This window comes from Nilaparvata lugens, chromosome 1 (assembly GCF_014356525.2).
Source record: "Nilaparvata lugens isolate BPH chromosome 1, ASM1435652v1, whole genome shotgun sequence".
Taxonomy (NCBI): domain Eukaryota; kingdom Metazoa; phylum Arthropoda; class Insecta; order Hemiptera; family Delphacidae; genus Nilaparvata; species Nilaparvata lugens.
This window is the reverse complement of record NC_052504.1, coordinates 56,253,617-56,276,323: the sequence shown is the minus strand read 5'-3', so window position 1 is coordinate 56,276,323 and position 22,707 is coordinate 56,253,617. Positions and strand designations below refer to the sequence as shown.

The following is a 22,707-nucleotide window of genomic DNA, read 5'->3' as shown; positions in this document are numbered from 1 at the left end:
CCCTGGACCATTTACTTATTGTATGGAAGGCAGTTGTTTTGCTTATGCTACAGCTTGGCTCTGGACCAAAGAATGGCATACTGGAACCCCGCTTAGTAAGCTCATCTGCACGCTCGTTACCTCCTATGCCTACATGGCCAGGTACCCAACCAAGATACACAGAGTTGCGTGTTGCAAGCCTGCTGAATGTTTTGTGGCACTCCCACATCAATTTAGACTTGAAGCTCAAGCTTAATCTTGCAAACCTTACTAGTTGTATATTTATTATTACAATCTCATAATAAGTATAATAATAATAACATAATTATCACAAGTTGTATATTTATTATTACAATCTCATAATCATTGATACAACCAATTTGAAAGTTCAACAGAGCAAATAAATATTATGAAAGTTAAGAATTATTATATTATAACAGCACATTTACAGCTATGATAGAAATGATGACAAAATGAATGGATACATAAATAGCATATAAAGACATGCTTACCAGTATAATAACGCCGAATTTGATACTGTTCAATAGTTTAGACATGCGTCCTAATAGATCGTATGACAAAATAAGAACTTTAACAAGACTTTCTTCAATGTAGTCTTTCCCAGTCTTTAGTACAAAAATGTTATGCATAGGAACACTAGGCAATAGTCTGCATACATCTTCCAGCCATTGGTATCTGTGAATTTACATACAATTAAATGATCTTTCCAATTGAATTCTAACAAATATCATGATAACGACAGCAGATACATAAAAAAAATTAGTACCACGTAATATATATATATTTGAGATTGGAAATGTAATGAAATATAGATTAATGGAGTTAATCAGAAAAAAAATTCTTATCAATAAAACAACAGATTGAGAATAGTAAATTTTATAAAACATGATTTTAGGAACATTATCGTCATTCAACTCATATCTCATTATTATTCCTCCCAACATCTATTCCTACAATTATTTCTTGCCAATTAATGTATTATCCTACATTTCTCACTAATTATTCCTACCCATAATACAAGCCTAGAGCTTATACAGAGTGCGGCATCATAATGTCCTTTTTTCAAAACTTTATAAAACGTCAAGGAAATATGTGGATTTCACTGCAGAAAAGCTGAGAAGTGTCTGAATGCTGTACGGGCTCAACGTTAGTAACTTTGGTACGGGCTAAAGATATGACTCAACGTCAGGCAGCAGAACACCTCAAAATCCCCAGATGAACAATTATAAATAAATTGATAGGTGGTCAGAAAAAAACATGGTCATCCATTTACGTTCAATGAAGAGGAAAAGAAACAATTTTGTGAAGTACATTATGACAATCAGTTAATTTGGATTCCCTCTAGGCATCTTCGACTTGAGAATGGCAATCAAGAACTATTTGTCTCGAGTAGGGCGTATTGTTCCCAAATTCAAAAACAATACTCCAGGAGTGGAATGGGCTATGAGCTTTCTCAAACGTCATAATAAGCTTTCAGCAAGACTGGCAACAAATATGAAAAGGGCAAGAGCTGGTATAGATGAAGGGCTTTTGAAGGAATATATAGAGAACTTAGGTGAAACGTGTGAAGGTGTCCCAGATGAGAACTGTTGGAATTTCGACCAGACAAATCTAACAGATAATCCTGGTCAGAAAAAGGTTCTTTGTAAGAGGGGAATGTAATATCCAGAAAGGATATGTAGTACTTCAAAGAGTAGCATTTCACTGACGATTTGTGGAAATGCTATTGGAGAAGTTCTTCCTCCATATGTGGTCTACAAAGCACAAAACTTATGGAGTACGTGGACTGAAAATGGGCCACAAGGTTGCAGGGGCCACAATGTTAGCCAGAGTGGTTGGTTTGATGCAATATGCTTCGAAGATTGGTTTGAAACCATGGTGTTGAGACGACTAGAAAACAGAATGGGAAAAAGGTTGTGGTGTGTGATAATTTATCATCACACTTCTCTGTACAAGTCCTAAAATTATGTGAAGAGAATAATATAGCATTTGTCTGTTTGGCTCCAAATAGCACACATTTGACTCAGCCCCTTGACGTGGCCTTCTTCAGGCCAATGAAGGCAGCTTGGAGGAAAATAATCTCTAAATGGAAGGAGACAACTAAAGGAGGTCGAAGTAGCTCATTGGACAAAAGCTGTTTTCCTATATTGCTGAAAAAACTAATGGACGACATCCACTTGAATGAAGGCAAGAATCTACTTTCAGGTTTCCGTGCATGTGGTATAGTTCCTATTGACATTAAACCTCTGCTAAAGAGATTTCCAGGGGCAAATAATGAAGATGGCAGTACTACAAACCTTGAAGAAATTAGAGGAGCTTTTCTGGATACCTTTCTGCAAAGAGGAGTGAATTGACAAAACCAAAATTTACAAAGAAGAAGATAGAAACTTGAAGTCATTCCAGGAAAAAGTCTCAGTGCAGCAATAGTAACAGATGTTATGGCACCTTCTGAAGGTGGAATAAATGAAAGTACAACAAACAAGAGCCCGAATAAGAGGCAAATGGTGTCCAAGCTACCAACGTTTTTCAAAAATTCACCCCAAGTACAGGTGATTCAGATGATTTGCTGCAAGAAGCTTATGAATTTCAACAAGATATGGAGACAGCAGAATATTCTTTTCCTACAGTTACCCGAAAAAGTGCTCATTCCCGCATCAATTATATAGTACACAAAATACCTTATTCCCACTCCCAGTGCGGGAATGTAGATTTGAGTGCGGCAAAAACTTTGTCAGACTCCAAATTTGCAAAATAACAACATAAAATAGTTAACACGCTTTATGACGGTAGAGTACGGCAAAGTAAATAGTTATTTGTGCAACTAGTGCGCAAAGTGACAGTTTGCTGCACCGAGAGAAACGTTTACGCCCGAGCCGTAGGCGAGGGCGGAATGGCTTCTTGAGTGCAGCAGAGGAACTTTGCGCACATATTTCACATTAAATTTTTCCTACAGTTACCATTGAATATGAAAAGTGGGTAATTATTATGGGTAAAATGATGGCTGAAATCCATCAAATGTTTGTGTGATGCTGTTATTAATAACAACCTCAATTCATTTAAAAATTAATAATCCAATTGAAGTTGAAAATTCTCAACCAAAGTTCTCATTCTTATTCATTCAAGAATCAGGAAAAATACAGATAGAACAAAAAATTCACATTCAAAATGCACACCAAAAGCTGATTGGGATGCAAGATGGCTGAACAAAAGCTGCAAGATGGCTGAACCGACAAGCGCGCGACCTAGCGGGAAGAATCGTACCTAAGTTTGTTTCATCCAGCTAAAAACTACAGAAACAGGATTCAGAAATTTAGGCTAGACTTTTGCTCAAATTACCGAGAAAAATGCTCAAAGTAAACTAAAAAATATTTATAAAAATAACATAGACAACAGAGAATATTTATTGTAGTGTTCTTATGTTTTTTTTTATTTATATGGATATTGAACGTTAATCATTTAACCTCAAAATTCGAATTTTATAATGTATATTTGCTACTTTTCTCATTGCTTGCAGTTGAAATAATAATTATCAATAGAAAAGAACTATTATTTATTATTAAATGATGAGAATTCGTAAACGATGATTATTTAATTATGATTTAGATGAACATTATTCTTGTTTTGGATTTCTAGATTGGGATTTTATCATAAATGTAGGGTAGCCATTGAAATGATTCTTATCTAAATCTAACCACAGTCATTGTTACCAACTTAATTTTTGTTTTCCTGCACTAATCCTCCATATAACCCACCAACTATTTTGTGTTGCCATGTTGCAAATCTGGAGTGCAGAAAAAATTTTTCCTGCACTAGAGCGGAAAAGTGATTCTTTGCGATCTGTAATCAGTGCAGGAATGGCCACTTTTCAAGGTAACTGTAGGAAATAGTTATTTGTGCAACTAGTGCGCAAAGTGACAGTTTGCTGCACCGAAAGAAACGTTTTCGCCACACTTGGATGTAATGAGCTGGTTTACGTGCATCATATGGAGGCCGAAAGTGATTGTTTTCCGACCAGGCCGGTAAAACTTTACGGCCCTAGGGCTGTAAAATGACCTTGAATAACAGCTGATCGTGTCCGATCTCACAAAAATCATAGAGATAATCTCATAACGACTGTAATAATCTATATAATTATGTATCGTGAATCGCGGTATCATGTCTATAATATATTTTATGAATTACTGTTTCATAATTTAATATTTATTATTGTGTTTTTGATATCAAACAATAGAATACGATGATATCTCCATAGCCTCAACAATATAATGTTGGCTGCATTGTCCATTGTCAGAAAGGTACGTATCGCAAGTATTTAAAAGTGAAGAATCGAATTTGAAATCAAAGTACAATAATTGTATCAATATTTAAAAGTGAGGTAGAGTAATAATTGTTTCTTTTTTATTATCGAATTCCACTTCTTAATGCAATACAATCAACAATAATAATAGGAAAATACAGCAGAGATCTAAAGTTTAAGGTAAGCCTACTGGTGAAACTCAGCCTTGACTGAAAAATTCCTAGTAATTTTTCCGTAATTCATTATTAAAACTTTTAGATAATTTTTCTTCAATATCAAACCATATAGAGAAAACATTAGGCCCACTCAAGATTGAATCTTCGAATGTTTTCTCTATGATTTAACTATTTTCAGAGCAATATTTTGTTGTGAAAATTCCGGCAAACCGGCTTCAAGTTTGCCGCTATACACTATATTATAGTAGCCTACATACGTTACCTGACTTACAGGATCAAAAATATGCAATGGCCGAGAGCGTAAAGGCGTAATACATCAGAACTCAAAGCTCAGTGAATTACAAACATGATCTAGGTTCGAACCTCGGTCAGTGACATTTTTTTTGTCGATGAATTTCGACTTTTATTAGCTATTTTTTATATTAGTTACCGTAATTTAAATTTCAATCAATTTTTAAGATATATTTTGAGACAAAACTGTGAAATATGCAATTATATTAATTTTTTAATCACATTATTTCAAAATAGTAATGAAAATTCTATTCATCCATCTATCCATGAGATATTGCACCAGGCGCAAAGCGCGAGCTATAAAAATTATTCGAAATATTAATAGTATAAAAATATTGTCACTATTATACATTATCAATTAGTAATATTGAAATTAATTGACAGTGAAAGTTGTCATAACCAAGATTCAAACTATCAAAATAGGCTGTTTGAATTTTATTTATTTTTTAATTTCTTATATATTGGGAAGTTTTTTTTTGGTGTGGCGAAAAATAGCGTTCGCACCATGGGCAAAAATGTATTTCCGGCTATCAATCTTTTCTAGTCCTCGGCCTACGGCCTTGGACTTAAAAACCGATTTCGAGCCGGAAATATCTCATTTTCGGCCCTAGGTGCGAAATATATAATGTGCGCAACTAGTGCACAAAGTGACAGTTTGCTGCACCGAGAGAAACGTTTACGCCCGAGCCGTAGGCGAGGGCGGAATGGTTTCTTGAGTGCAGCAGAGGAACTTTGCGCACGTATTTCACATTAAGTTTTTCCTACAGTTGCCATTGAATTCGAAAAGTGGGTAATTATGGGTAAAATTGCCTGAAATCCATCAAATGTTTTTCTGTGTAATTTCATTATTGATAAAAGCCTTAATTTATTGTCAAATTGAATAAAAATGTTGTCCTTGGTTATAATATCTAATTAATAATTTGTGTGTTGTGCTTCGTTGCACCTCTGCTCACTATAGCAGCCCAGTCACTGTTACCAACTTCATTTTGATTTTGCTGCACTGTTGCTCCATATAACCTACTAAGTATTTTACGTTGCCATGTTGCAAATCTGGAGTGCAGAAAAATTTTTCCCGCACTAGAGCGGAAAAGTGATTCTTTGCGTTCTGTAATCAGTGCAGCAATGGCCACTTTTCAATGTAACTGTAGGAAAAGAAATTTTTGTAAACCTCAATATGTTGCTAACTGAAAATTTTTGTAAAACAGCTGATTATTACCGTGAGATATTGAATAACAAACAGTAAATAAACAAGAAGTTTTGATAGTATTCAATATCAGTATTTTATTTCTATTCAAGTTATCATGAACGATTTTTTATGTGTGAGATGCCTATATTTTTAACTGGAAGACATTGGAAACATTTATCGACCATTTTTATGATCAAGGAATCAAGTATTTTTATATCTTTATTTACTTTTGTGGTTAGGTTACTCTTATTAGTGATACTAAGGTTATATTTTCAAAACAATAATGTATCCATTAGGTTTGAAACATAAATATTTACATATCAAAAAAAGTTATTCTGTTCTTCAACTCCCCGAAACATCTCTACTCACATTTTCGTAGAACAACTTCAATGAATGCCATTGATGAATTAGAAACAGAATACAGAATAGATGTTATTGAATACCGTAATCAAAAACACTGGATTCACAATATATTGTTTACTCAACAGTGACTTGAATGATTGAAGTTCAGCATTTCAGGTAAATGTAATGTCTATATAATATAATTTAATCACGTTTTAAATAATGCAGTATAACCTTAATATTATACGTTTCATGCGGCTACTGGGCGATTGGCCAGAAAAGCAGAAAGGCCAAATTGACACGTTTACTAATGTATTGACAAGAAAAAACAAGCTGGAACTATATTTTTACACTAATTGTTTATAATATATCATTCAGACTCAAAATTGAGGATATTTGAACTGTAATAAATAGTACACATGAAAATTTCATAGAATGGTCAGGTTAGACTTAAGTCTGTCCTGAGGGCTGATCACTAGCCTAATCCTTGATCAGTCCTGGGCCTATTAACTTATTTATCTATTTAAATTAATAGAAAAATTAAAACATAAGCTTACAGCTTTGATCGCATAGACAAATTAATCAATAAAACAAATTAATGGGCACCGTTTAAGTATAAGCAAAGTTTTGCTGCATAACTTTTCTGTTTTCGGATAGGAGAATATTAAACTGTTAGTCACGGGTGAAGTATAACGTTTGTGAGGCTCATTGATAGCTCAAAATACATATATTATCCAAACAAGTGATATGGCCATTTCTACACTTGCTGATGACTTCTTGTGAATGAAGTATTATTATAATTGAATCTCATATAACTTTATAATATTCATTCTATTGTCATTCAGACTAAATTTGAAATAATTCTGTTGTGGAATAGTTGCAATATTTATTATCAGCAATAAAAATAAGTAAAGATTTGCACAAACAAACATTTTATTTGGTATAGGACATGTTCACCGTCTATTACTGACTTTTCACATTCTATAGTAACTGTAGGAAAAATTTAATGTGCAATATGTGCGCAAAGTTTCTTTGCTGCACTCAAGAAACCATCATTCCGCACTCGCCTACGGTTCGTGCGTAAACGTTTCTTTCGGTGCAGCAAAGTGGCACTTTGCGCACTAGTTGCACAAATAACTATTAAATAGCTACAGGTCAGAAAACAATTGCAGAAGCTTTGAATCTGGAAAAAGTCAAAAAGAAGAAGGGGAGTTTTTAGTGTTTGAGTATGAAGTTGAGTACTTTCCAGGTAAAATATTTAAGTTCACCAATAAAACCGATGAAATAAGTGCATTTCAAAAATCACTCAAATCATGGAAGTGGCCAGAAAAACAAGACATACATAGTTATGACTGGCAGGATGTAGTGGGACATATTAATGAACCAAAACTTATTTCTAAACGAGATTTTTAGTCTGTACCAGAGCTGGACAGTATCTGGATTTCCTAAAGTAGGGGTACTGGTACCAATATGTTCATTTTTGATCCATTTCATACAATTTAAATATTCTGCCAAACTTATCTGTCCATCAATCTATTTTTTCTTCCAACGTATATGTGCAATTTTATAACTTTCCATGTGTTTTCATTGCTGGACAGAACATGGATTTTCTAAAGTACTGGTTGTACCAATATGTTCATATTTTATCCCATACAATTTAAATATTTTTTCTATCGATATATATGTTAAATTTTCAACTTACTATGTGTTTTCATTGATCCAGTATAAAATGTTCATAGCTTTTAACATTCGATAGCCCCATCCTATCTCCTACTTTGCTCCAAAATATTAAAGTATAAATATATAATAAACGCAGAAAACTGATTTTTTGGACATAGAATATGATTTGTGTAACCTTTTTATATGAGTGATGATAAGGTCTTTCCTCATCAGGACCATGATTATTGAAATTACAGTATTTTTTCAAACAAATTCAATAAAGTGGTGCCAAGTAACGCCGATTAAGGTATCCAATTTGTATAGATGGAAATGAATTCCAAAAAACTTGACATTTTTATAATTATAAAAATTATAATAATAATAATAACATTTGAAACATAATGAAAAAGTAATGAAAATAACGTATAACATATTGAAAAAACTAAATGTGAAAAGCTCACCTCATGGAAGAAGGACATACAATTAAAAGAGGCCAATCATTTCTGTAGTAGCTGGCAATTCCTAGAGCTTGAATTGTTTTTCCTAAACCCATATCATCAGCTATCAAACATTTTCCATCTTTTGAAACGCCAAACCTGAATAAATTAATAATAAATAAATTTATTTATTGTTCTATAAATCATCAAGCCATTTTTTGAAATACAAAAAAAAGATATTATAAGATAATACAATTGAATCAAATCAAAACAACGCATAAGTTGTGCTATTTCTAGTTGAGTTTTGTTTGTTTTTATTGAGTTGTTTTTACAAAGTGAGCAGATGAAAGAGAAGATTTATCATTCGATAAGAGACTATATTGGATTTTTACATCATTACCAATCGCCGATGAACAAAACGCAATACACATTGGTGTTTATCTTGATGGGAATGGAGGTTATCTTAATTACTTTGCAACATTCCAAACTAATACGTTTTGATGTACCGTATTCACAGATTATGTGGTTTTACAACATCTGATTAAAGTTTTTATTAAGGATATCCATGACAATTATTATGTTTCCCAATATAATTCAAGTGAATCGTATATGTTATGATTACTTATTATTATTGAGGTTTTACTCACTGAACTCCTTCAATTTGGAATGGATACAGGTAATTTCTCAGAGTCGACTCCACAGGACTAATATCAATATCTTTGTATGATTCTGTTGAATTCTTACGTTTTGTAATAAAGTGCTGAAAAACAAGAGTAACACGATGAGTTTAAGTGAAATTATGCATAAAAACAGTTGTTGATGAAATATTTCTATTAGAATAATTAAATTGCATACGTACTTTAATAATGAATTGAGGCAGTGGATTAATATGTACTTGCGGCCTCAATACATCACATTTGGAGATCAACGTTTTGTGCTCAGTCAAGGGGAAGTTCCAATCCCTACTTTTCGAATCTGTAAATAAATGGAAAAAAACCGCTGTACAATATTGTTAGAATTGAAAAATAATGCAGTTTCAGGTTGATATCCTATTGTATCTTTACAATTTATCAAATATCGTGATAAAATATGCTATACACGTAGAAAAATTATTCTATACATATTTCCAATTAATATCAATGGAATAGATATGTTATACTGTATGTATGATTATGGAATTTGATGGTGATATATTGACAGGTTCTTCTAACCGATGAAACTGTTGTAAGTCTTCACACAACTCAATTATGAGATAGGCTACATTATTTCAAAATTGTTTCACAGTACCTCAAATGCTGGTTTTGGTTATGATTTTTTAAATTTGCAGACACCAGACATTGCGCAGGATCCAAAGTAATAATAATAATGTCGAGTGACCTGGCTGGCTCAGGTCTGGTGTCAGAGTTTTCAGGTCGCAACTGATCAATTTCAGAGCCTCTGACATGACCTAACAACTGTTTTTTAGGCAGCCGGGACCGACGGAAACGTGTCCATCCGAAACACGGGAGTGGCCAGAGATGAATATCTTGCCCGGGCCGGATTTCCAGCATCTGATTCACTCGACTACGGCCACTCTAAAGTGGTATGATGAGTATTATTTTGTCGGTGAGGATGATGAAATTACTGGTGGCTATAAAATTCTTCAACAGTCTTCCCAAGCAGATTGGGAGAGTTTCTTAAGGCGAACTCTAGGTTCTACATAATTGTGAAGAACAAACTCATTGAAAGGCCACTGTATTCGTTGGGGGAGTTGAGTTTTTCTAAATGTATTTGACATAAGTTTTTTGACACTGCCTGTCTGGAGACCCTAGTCCTTGGCAACGACTTCAAGTATTCAAGTGAGAATTATCATATTTTTATACATGCCTTTGCTCTTCATAGCCTGTTTTCCATCTACCGACATCAAACTAATAAGCAAGTAATTTTTTTAGATATGAATATGCTTATTCAAATCAATTGAAGAATACCGTTTTGTCTGGCGCGCCACTAGTTTTATGTAGCTGGTATCAGTAGTTGAGTATAAGTTAATATAATGAGTATTAATGATTTGAGTGCCATCTCTAGGAAGGCTGTTCAAGAAGTGTAGTACTCTGTAAATTTAACTGATGACATGGGGAACGGAGTAAAAAAGCATGCTGGCTCACAAACATCGGTCTTCATAGCTCTACTCTCTCTGAATCGATGCGCTCTCTCACACATCAGTCTTCTCTTTCTAGAGAAAGAAGTTCATTACTTCAGTAGCACCACTATCACAATTGACACGCGCACTCACTCACAAATCAGTCTTCTCTTCCTAGAAAAGTCCATTATTATTATACACTGCATTGTCTACTCATTCTGCGGCTGTTCTAACATGACTGATCTGCTTTTGAGTAGCCTGGCTATAGATGGTATTCTATTGCTTCAACAGTGTTATCAAAGAACACTTCATTTGACTAATTCTTCTAAATCGACATACAAGTTCATTAATATATGAATGCACTATATTATATAGATACAGTAAGTGCTTAAGGCTGTTAATAAAATGGTTCATGCATAGACAAATAAAAATCATGATTCTTCATTCTTGAGATTTAAATATATTTATTTTGATTCTAAATAGGAATTAATTTTTCCAGTAATAATATTGTTTGGAGTACAGGATCAAATATTTCAATGTATTTATGTATATTATCAGGGAAAATCACAAACAAAAAATGATTCCAATAATATAATAAATCAAATCAAATCAAATTGGTTTTTATTATCCATGATAACATGAAAAAGCTGTTATATAGCTAAGGTGAATGTTATATTTTCGAGCTCAAAATTTAAATGGTTTTATTCTTTATTTTGTGAATTTAACGTTTTTTTACATGTTTTTACAAAAGTTTTACTATCAAAATTTAAAATTGTTTGTTTTATTCTAATCTATACTCTCAGATTGTGATTTGGTGTAGAAAATTGAAATGGACATAACCTATGTATAATTTTGACCATAATTAGTATACAGTATTATGATGAGAATTATCAATCATTGAGGCTTGAGAATTGAAAAATCGTGTTCAGCGACCGAAAATACATAAGATAGCTTTCCTGAAATACATAATTTGAATGCATAGACTAGTAGGAGCGATGCGATAGACAGGCCATTACGCGCATTAATCATGGGGGAGGACCGCGCCGCAGCGTAACAGTGCTACTTATCCCCCTCCCACCGCCGCATCTATGATCGTAACCCCCAAACTATAAACATTATTGGATTCAGCAAGAAACGGCCTACAACGTTTATTGGAAGCCTTTTCCTCTCTAAGTCGGCTAATGACTTCAATATTCGAGAAATAACAAAAAGTCCATAATGAAAAAATACATTTTTCGAGATATTTTATTTCTTTACGGAAAAATTATGCGGTTTATCGCAAAAATGTAGAGGACCACATTGAAAGCCAGTTATGTGCACATGATATTGAGAAAAAATTGAAAGCTGTACTATGAATAGTAACTGCAGGACAGGCGATTTTATAAGCGCGCGTTTTTTACAACTTACCCCCCTCCCACCCAAGCTGTCGACCACCCTGGGACGTGACGACATCAAGTTTCATATACACTGAAGACCCCCTAACAATAATTCGAAGTCAAATTCTCTGCCTCTCTCATGTATGCTCAATGTAAGCCAGCGCCTGGACTAAACCACCTGTTGGAGAAATGTGATTCTACCTGCGAAGACCCATCCCCTCTTGCAACCTTGTAAGTGAACTTTTCTGTTTTGCAATCTTACTTTTTCTTTTGCTCCAATTTCTTTTTCCTTGCCTCTTCAATATAAGCAGGATTTCTTATCTCCATGGATCTGGTGTGTTGGGGATCCAATAATTCCAGAAGCAAACAGTGAAGATAGAATTTCTTCAACTTCTCCTCCATCTTACTCTTCCAAAATTCGTCATTTCTGATAATTTCTTCTATTTTTATGCCTAGGGGAGTCCACAAAGCAAATAAACATTTTCTTCTCTTTGTTATATGAAGCTGTCCCTGAACTTGGTAGAAAAAGTTATGATTTCTGTTGTTGAAGAAACTTAGCTACCGAGAATATACGATAGCAAATATTATAGCCCAGTCAATAAAGGTTTTTTCGATCCGAAAATTAAATAAAAGCTGAATCTTCTACCATCAATAGAACCCTCCCAAAAGTCCCAAGAAATCCCCTTGGAGCTTTCCCCCCTAGCACCCCTCAAAGTTGAAAAATGCAGGTAATCACGGAGAATCAATTATCTCTGTACCCATTGATCGGAAACAGCTCTATTATATGCCATTCGATTCGTTACATTATGGACTACAATATTAGTTATATTCATTTTTTCAATAAAATTAACAGTTTTCTTGATAAAATAATATATATGTAAAAATTTAGGGGGTTTGCGATTTGATTTTTTTGTTTTCTTCAATTAACTTCGAAGCAAGTAGTTTTAAAGAAAAATGAGCCGAAAAATTAATGTAGCCACTGTCATTGCAAATTCATTAATGTATATTGTTATGTATTTGCGATTCGATTTGACACCGTGGAAGGGGAAACAGTCGACGCGGAACGGCGCGGCTGACTCTCTTAGCCATAGTAAACAGCAAACTGGAAATCAATTATCTCTGTAACCATTAATCGGAAAAAAATCTATCATGTGCCATTCGTTTCGTTAAATTAAGGACTACAATATTAGTCGAATTCATTTCCTTAATAAATCGAACAGTTTCCTTAATAAAATAATTTAATGAAAACTGTTTATATTGTACATTGTTCGACGTAAGATGAGCTACATCTTTAAGGTAACCAACTTATTTAGGATTATCATGTTTATGAATGAAAGCGAGACTGTGATAGAAGATTGGTCAAACTGAAATATAAACATTATAGACAATCCATATTTCTGATCAACTATTATAAATGATAGTATCAAGCCGTAATGAATTGAGCAACTGAATTTCAAAGTTACTATCCACTGTTCAAATCGCACTGTGATTTCCTTTTACTTCCAAATGGATTGAATTGCCTCACTCTTCAACGTAACAATTATTGAAAAAAAAAACAGTGGAATGTGAAAGTCATCCAAATAGCATATGAATTTCAATTTTCAGATCATAAAATTCATAAAAAACTAATTCTTGAGACAATAGTGATGAATTGCAAACAGTGCAAGTAACATTGATACAAAGCGATACAATGAAAGTCAACATCGATTAATTTAATATTGGTCTTATCAAATTTTATATTATTTATAAAGTTTATGAAATGTAAAACCAACATTTTAAATTTTCTCTACTGGAGCAAAACATCGATAGAAAATAAAGAAGAGCCAATCATAAGCACAATATACTTGTGTACTAGAATTCACTTGAACTAACTCATCACTTCAACCCTTCAATGATCACAATGAACTAGAATGGTATAAAAACCATGGAATTGATAATCAGGTACATTTTTCAAATAGCTTCACCCAACTAAATCTGTGAATGCTAAGTCATAAGAAATCATGTTCGATAGATTCAATTTGAATGCTTCAAATAGAAAATGATCTACTCTTTTGGTGCCCTAATCAAAATCAATTTCAATCAACATTAATCGACATAAAGAAAAGCTTCTGCCAACCTTGTATAGTGAATGACAAGATGCGAGTGGAGGTGAAACATCGATATGTTAACAAAAATAATAGAAGATGATGAATCGTCTTTCAATTAATCTTATACGGTAGGGTACTTTGTGGTTAAATGTGAAACACTTTCATGATTTTCCTTCCTTTTATGCATGCTTACTCTTCCTTAATTTGTATGTTTGCATGACTTTCATCTTTAGAATCTACTGAATTTTCATATTGGACTGTCTAAATAATCTAAATTCAACTAGTAAGAACGGAAGATAAGCTACTTTACAGAGAGAATCATAGAAAGTTTCGACTCAACAAGCCCAATGTATAATTTTTTTTATGCCTCAGCCGTCATATATATTTGGCTCAACTGAAGGTATATTATCAACCTGGCCTGAAGAATATTAACTGTAGAAAACAGCAAACACTGCACGCTATGATTTTTCAGGAAATTGCCACTGTTAACACTATTGTAATCTATGATTTATCTCAGTTTTTGACATAACTTATGATAAATTTTAGCATGGAATTATGATCATACACACATATTTTAAATATGTATTATATTATGTAATAGTATGAATATTTTATCGGTTGCAAACAATATCTTTGTCTGTCATAGAATTCATGATTTAGCAGATCTATAACAACAAAATGATTTTAGAGAATTTAGAGAATTAAAATGTGAAAAATTAGTTTCATCACATATCAAAACAATAGAAAAAATTGATTGTTTCGAGCGCCATAGTGTGAATAAGATGCAACTTAGAAAGCAGTAGGCCTACTACTGTATTTTATTACAGTTTACTATGGTGAAGAGAGTCAGCCACGCCATACCGCGTCGACTGTTTCCCCTTCCACAGCGTCAAATCGAATCGCAAATGAATAACAATATGAATCAATGGATTCGCAATGAATGTGGCTACATTAATTATTTGTCTAATTTTCTTTAGATTATTTGCTTCGAAGTTAATTGGAGAAAACAAAAATCAAATCGAAAAACCCCTAAATTTTCACGTATATATTATTTTATCAAGGAAACTGTTTGATTTATTGAGGAAATGAATACGACTAGTATTTTAGTCCATAATGTAACGAATCGAATGACATATGATAGATTTTTCTCCGATTAATGGTTACAGAGATAATTGATTTCCAGTTTGCTATTTACTATGGCTAAGAGAGTCAGCCGCGCCGTTCCGCGTCGACTGTTTCCCCATCCACAGCGTCAAATTGAATCGCAAATACATAACAATATACATCAATGGATTTGCAATGAGAGTGGCTACATTAATTATTTGGCTCATTTTTCTTTAGAACTACTTGTTTCGAGGTTAATCGGAGAAAACAAAAAAATCAAATCACAAACCCCCTCAATTTTTACATATATATTATTTTATCAAGAAAACTGTTAATTTTATTGAGAAAATGAATATAACTAATATTGTAGTTCATAATGTAACAAATCGAATGGCATATAATAGAACTGTTTCCGATCAATGGTTACAGAGATAATTGATTTCCCGTGTTTACCCGCATTTTTCATGTTTTAGGGGGTTGGGGCGGAAAGCTCCAAGGGGATTTTTTGGGACTTTTGGAAGAATGACCCTCTGGGAGGGTTCTATCGATGATGGGAAATTCAGCTTTTATTTAATTTTCGGATCGAAACTGCTTTTTTGGACCTTCATTGACTGGGCTATTACGAGAAGTAGGCCTATCTAATTCCTGATTCACCAAAACAAGTGCAGATCACCTTATATGTGCAACGGCCTGTAAACAACTGATCAATGGACAGTTGCTAACTCAACTGTCTCTTTTTCTATTTTATGTTATGAATGAAATAGAATCTACCGCACAGGCGCCAGCAGGCGCCTAAACCCAAAACAAGTTTATGATTCATAAGCAAAGTTTTATTCAGAAGCAAAGTACTTGTGACTGTATTAGCACGATTCAGAAAACATTCCTAAAAGAAAGATCGTCACTCGTTACAATATTGACCCTACTGGAAACCCCCCCCCTCACTACAATGACAAGGATGCAGTCTATGCACCCCCCCTCACCCGTTACCACTCCTGGACAATGACAATGTAGTGTCATACTGTACATTAGTTTTTGCATTTCACCTTTCTTCCAATTGAATACTTGTACCCTATTACCACTTCAAAGAAAGTAAATGTAAATGAAAAAAAACAGTGAACAGAGAATTGGCTTATCTTGGAAATCTTGCAGTATACAAAAAGTATTTTTTTTATTGCAGAAATTTTCGTTGAAGCATGAACTATAATAGTATGATTATGACCGAACGTGGATTATAAAGAATTCGATGAGAGAAGAATGAACCATGTCTCCCAAATCGCTGTACAAATAGAATAATAGTACAGATTTCATGTGATATTGAAATAAAATGGGAATAAATAATAATATGAATGTAAAACTGTATAAGCATATAGAATAATAGAGGAGCATATATGAATATAGTATATAACATAAAACACAATAGCGCAGACAAGAAGACGGGCAATATCTCAATTGAACAGAGACAATTAATTGTTTTGACGACCGAAAACCAGTTTTCCGGTTGTGTGTGAGTGTGTGTACTCACAATCATAACAGTTTGGGACTGTGTTAGTGAGTTCGACCACACTTTTTCAAAAGGCTAGTACGGAATTGAAGCTTTCTTGATTAAGAGTACTTTGCAGGTACTTCGTTCTAGCGTGTTTCGGACGGTATTTTCCAACCGATAATCATGAAAATGGTACCAAATTGTTCAGAAAGATTTGGACATCTCGCGCCGTACCGCCAAATTCCAATTCTTCAACTATAAAATGACTTTAAAATTCGATGAACTTGGAAAAAATTTGGCAAAGTTTGACATTCAATAGAAAAAAATTGATAAGTGATATCAAAATTTGGCGGTACAGCCCGAGATATCCAAATCTTTCTGAACAATTTGGTACCATTTTCATGATTATCTGTTGGAAAATAGCGTCCGAAACACGCTAGAACGAAGTGCCTGTTTCAGCCCTATTTCCGAATTATAACATTGCTCTAAGTATCAAGTTCTGCAAGTCAATTACTGTTTAGCTCATAAAATGACATTGTTTTGATCAACTTACCATACATTTTTCCAGGAATTGTTTTGAACAGATCGAGCGCCTTTTGATTGTAATCCATTTGCACTCTGAATCGACTATCTGATATTAGTTCGCAAAAACCTACAGTCACTTTCAAGAAATCAGTCGGATTGTTAGCGACACTTGCCGTTTGCTGATTTGAGTTAAACTGTTTAAATTTATTGTCGAGAGAACCTCCGGTTTTTTTTGCCGGCCCTGATTCGACAGCCAGTTCTTGTAGCTTTCTTTTAGGCGCAGCGTCCTTATTGCTGCTATAGAAATTCGTTCTCATTTCAGTTGCAATCCGGGATATGCTAGATTGTATAGAATTGTTATTTGCTGAACCAGCTCTGGGCACGGGCGCATAGGTGTTAGCAGAGGCCAGCGGTGCAGTGCGAATGAGGGGCTTATTTCCGACATTTTGTTGTTGAATTTTCAGTTTGGCCTCACGAATTCGAATAGCTGCTAGACGGTTTTCTTCTATCCGTTTTAGTTGTTCTGGAGTGAGCGATGACATCCTTCAAACATAAAATTCTAAAAAATAAAACAAGAAATCTATCTAAATAAATATAAAGTGTAAACAATATTGTTTCTTTTAGGTGTAGCAATTCAGAACACTTGAGAAATACTAGAGTTATCATTTAGTAAGAGATTAACCATTTTCCAGGACACAATATTAATTTAAAATTTGCACTTTTGAAGATACGTTGATCAATGCTAGTGTGATATGGGTATGATTTGATTACTTATTTTATTGATTGTTTTTACGTGTTTGAGATTCAAGATTTTTCAGGAGAAAAGACTCTGATATTAGAATAACAAATTCCGTAGTTGGACTTTAGTGGGAAAATTTTATTTGGTAAGTTGAATTATTGCAGCGACATTAAGATTCTGCTAACTTATGTCTAAACGACTCTGAGAACCAGCAAATTCCGGGATATTTGGTAGTTCTCACGGATGAGGCGGCTCCACGAGGCAAGGAGACGGCGGATGTTTGGTAGCCTGCAGATATTCTCACAGAGGAATATTGCAGACCTGGCAAGTAAACGCTTGCCGAATCCCGTGATAACCGACTCTTCCACGAGCAGCAGTTAGGCCTTCTGGCACACTGACGTGGCGAGGGGGAAGTTCTCCGGACGGAAAACTTTGAGTCGTTAGACAACTGCGTTATTGGGAGTATCAAAAAACCATATAGCCTTATGTAATCAGTGAAGTTAGTAACAATTAATTTTCCGTCATGATAGCCATGAGTTTCCTGTGTTTTGGGATTATCAGTGGGAGTGATAGCTGTGGGTGAGTGCAAAAATTATAGCTCTTTAAGAAAACTTACACCCGTCCGAGACCCTAATTATTAGTAATCATTGGTTGTAGTAAATTTCTCAAGGTTTTTGTGAATATTTTAATATCTGGTTAGCAAAATCTTATGGGTCGTAGTTTCTTTAAAATCAAACTTTTGTTCTAATAATTTAGTGTATTTTGCTTTCTTCAAAATGGATTACTTTATAAAATAGAAATGAATTACGTAGCAGATATTCGTTGTTACTCAAGTTCCCATGACTTCTTTTAAGTAGTTAGAGATCTTCTACTCCCATTTGGGGCAGGTTACACTAGTCTTCAATAATGTTATTCTTAAAATCATCAAACTATGAAATACCACATAATTAATAGTATGTAGCCTATAAATAAGGTTTCAAGGCTGAGGTCTTAAATCCCAAGTGTAATGAGTGAAAAATACACAACATTAATTTTTTTCTCGTTATCAATAGCATTTTCTCTAATGGGGAACACTATACGAGCGTAATTCAGTTTGTGTAGTGTTTCCCATAATTAAATGCTATCCGTATTTATAGAAAGAAAACGCGACCAAAATTCTGTAGCGTCCTTATAGGTGAGGTTTAATAATCTTATAACATTATTAATGTACATTTTTAATTTAACTGAGGATAGTGTTCATATATGTCAGAGTTGAGCTTGATCTGTGACAGATGTCAGATACTTTTTGTGTAGTTGAGAAGTTGATATTGTGGTAATTATTCATATTGAATGAAAAAGACTAAGAAATTGTCAAAAAACCACTGATTTATTGATAATTAGAAAGACCGGTTTTGGTTATTACACCATTGTCAATCTCTGATAAACTAAAACTAAATACAAGAGCAGAGTAGTTTTAGTTTATCAGAGATTGACAATGGTGTAATAACCGAAACCGGTCTTTCTAATTATCAATAAATCAGTGGTTTTTTGACAATTTCTTAGTCTTTTTCATTCAAGATGTCAGATAGGTGGCTTGAGAGACTGTTGTTTCTAAAGTTTTTATTTCTAGACAATGTAAAAATGAATGATTTATATATGGATCAGTAGATAACATAGAGCTTTCAAGCAAGATTTTACAACCATACAATGTTTACAATTCCTATAAAATAAACTTACTCTTTAGATCCCAAATCAATCTGAATAATTAGTCTTCAATACGTTGGTAATAAAAATACTGACTAGCATTATTAAAGCAGATAAATTCTATAGTATTGAACCTTATACCTTGATGAATTAAAGAAATTGAATAAAATTTTAAGAATGAAAGAGGAATTCATATAAATCTATTTTAGCACTTCAAGAAAAATATTTTAAGGTTAGTAATTTGAATTCAAACTGGACTTGGTTGGATGGTTTAGATTATCGCCAGCAAGTTTTTAGAAGAAGTACCGAGCGGTAACGATTACCGTAATGAGTTTTTGGTAACGATGTAGGCTACTGAACAAGCAATGATAATAATATAACTTGAAAGATAAAATTTTGACTGTTCAAAAAGTCGAAGGCTGAGTGAAAATGTTAGGATTTGGCATTGAAATGGAAATTTTTTTTATTTATCTGAGTCTTCCAATAGTTTTCTGCAATAAACATGAAACAAAAATCTCACGCGTATCTGCTTATAGTGAGGTCCATGTTATAATGGCAGTTTGTGATTTGCAATGGTGTTGCTATCCTTGTCTATCATTCAACAAAGCAGATGGCGCTATCACTTTCACGATTTGCGATGTTGCCACATCGTTCATCAACAATGTGGAAATTTAACTAATTGACAAAATATTTAATCTCAATCATAAAAGTTTACTAGTAGTTCTGTGAACAGTAGACCCCGAACTCAGTAAGTTAGATTGACCTGTTGTTATGTTTTCTCGAAAATTAATAAATAATTTATCAATTTAAAATGTCTAGAAAAAATCCTAAATAAATATAGAGCTTTCTGTCCTATCGTACCGTGACATGTTGTCCCGGAATGTGAGTGTGAGTGCTGTTATCAGGTCTGGCTGCAACTGTCTACAACGTTGATGGAAAGATACAATTTTCAAGATGTTCGATGTTTTTGAATGGGTAGTATTATAGTCAACTGTCTACTAACGTTGATGGAAAGATAAATTTTCAAGATGTTAGATGTTTTTGAACAGGTAGTATTATAGTCCTCTAGACAGCTGATTGATGATGAATAATTCTATAGTCTGATTTTTATGGTAATATTGATTTATGAAGGAGGCTCCTTTCTCCTTTTATATTATCCTTGAAATGCAAAATTTCCAAAAACCTTGTATATACCTCAACGCGCAATTTAAAAAGGAACATACCTGTCAAATTTCATGAAAATCCATTACTGCGTTTTGCCTTAAATGCGCAACATAAGAACATATAAACATTTAAACATTAAGAGAAATGCCAAACCGTCGACTTGAATTTCAGACCTCACCTCGCTCGGTCAATTATTACATCTTTAAAAAATATATTTTCTTCACAAATAAAATATGATTAACTATTTTCAACAATAATAAACAGTTAAATTCATCAGATATACCAGTATCAGCTGTTTGGGTGGCAAGGCTAAGATCTGGCAACCCTTTTCTCCTATCTTCTTACATTACCATTATAACGTGGACCTCACTATAGTAACCGCTATCAAAGAGAACGGATTCGATCCAGCAGGACTGGGACGGCGGAATTGGAAATATGAAGGACATATGCGCATTACAATATGTGTTTGGCATAGATTTCCATTTCACAAGATATGTTGTGTTGGTACACATTCTCTGTGTTTGGTAGCATTTGATGAAAAGGATTTATTGAGAGAGCAGCTTCTCTTTGTCACAGTAACAGAGTAACGGCCAGCAACAGTCACAGTTATCACATAGTTATTGAAAAGTATTCTTTGAGTATCTATAGTGAGGTTCACGTTATAATGGTAGTGTATGATTTGCAATGGTATTGCTATCCTTGTCTATCATTCAACAAATTAATTAGGTTTCAAAGGTGAAAGGATGGTTAGGGGGTTAGGATTTTGCTTTGAACCACATGTTTGTGAACATGTTCATGAAATGAAGCACATGTTTATGTTTTGTTCTGAAGATGACAAATGAATCTAAAGTATTAAAATGTGAAAGGTTAAGGGGTTAGGTTTTATTTAGGTTATATTTGATAATGTTTTATGAGGATAGGTTAGGTTTTTGCTTTGAAATTGCAATATGCTAGAAAGGGCTAGGGACCGTGTAGAATTATGCTTTTTGATATTTCAAAGGTGAAAAGATAGGTCAGGGTGTTAGGATTTTGCTTTGAAATTGCAATATGCTGGAAGGGATTGGATGTTTTTACCAAAAGTTATGTTTTTTTGATGTTTTAAATGTAAAAGGGGTGGTTAGGGGGTTAGGTTTTTGCTTTGAAATGACAATAAGCTGACTTAGCTATAGTGTTCTTTAACATCAGTTAAATAGCTACCATTATATTTTATTAATCATACTCTTCATAAGTACTCTTTCTTTTATTCAATAAAATGATAATATATTGATTATTATATTGAATTCAATGATAAATCATCATTGGATAATAATATCATCATCAAGAATAGAATGACGATTGGCTCCAGTTACAGTGCTCGGTAACCATCATCACAAAGAATGTTACATTCTAAAGCTGACTGAATGGAACGGGAAAAAACCGTTACTAACGCATGCGCGATACGCTGCTGACTGAGACCAAGAGTGGTTTGTTGTGAGTTATTTAACTGATGTTAAAGAACACTATAGCTAAGTCAGCTTATTGTCATTTCAAAGCAAAAACCTAACCCCTTAACGACCCATTTTACATTTAAAACATCAATAAACATAACTTTTGGTAAAAACATCTAATCCCTTCCAGCATATTGCAATTTCAAAGCAAAATCCTAACCCCCTGACCTATCTTTCCCCCTTTGAAATATCAAAAAACATAATTCTACCTGGTCCCTAGTCCTCTCTAGCATATTGCAATTTCAAAGCAAAAACCTAACCTAACCTTTTGGAACATTATTAGATATACCCCAAAAAACCTAACCACTAACCCCTAACTCTTTCACATTTAATAATTCAGATTTCAAAGCAAAAACCTAACCCCTCTAACCTATCCTTCCACCTTTGAAACATCAAAAAACATAACTGTACCTGGACCCTAGCATATTGCAATTTCAAAGCAAAAACCTAACCTATCCTCATAAAACATTATCAAATATAACCTAAATGAAACCCAACCTCTGACCCTTTCACATTTAATACTTTAGAATTATTTGTCATCTTCAGAACAAA

At 33.7% G+C, this 22,707-nt stretch overlaps 1 protein-coding gene across 7 annotated transcripts in view; it reads right to left on the bottom strand.

Annotated features, from left to right (window-relative positions):
• Nucleotides 1–19,771, bottom strand: part of LOC111058740 (SWI/SNF-related matrix-associated actin-dependent regulator of chromatin subfamily A-like protein 1) — a 45,382-nt gene extending 25,611 nt beyond the window's left edge. For 2 of the 7 annotated variants that reach the window (XM_039437349.1, XM_039437340.1), the window contains exons 1-6: nt 19,646–19,759; nt 17,111–17,625; nt 9,248–9,363; nt 9,036–9,148; nt 8,413–8,547; nt 492–675 (exon numbers count right to left, since the gene is read on the bottom strand). In XM_039437349.1, coding sequence (XP_039293283.1) covers nt 492–675; nt 8,413–8,547; nt 9,036–9,148; nt 9,248–9,363; nt 17,111–17,625; nt 19,646–19,698 — 1,116 coding nt within the window. In that variant the 5' untranslated portion in view covers nt 19,699–19,759. Of the gene's footprint in view, nt 1–491; nt 676–8,412; nt 8,548–9,035; nt 9,149–9,247; nt 9,364–17,110; nt 17,663–19,537 lie in introns of all 7 variants that reach the window. The other 5 variants (XM_039437369.1, XM_039437356.1, XM_039437362.1 and 2 more) reach the window with 5 other exon arrangements.
• Nucleotides 19,772–22,707: the final 2,936 nt, after the last annotated feature.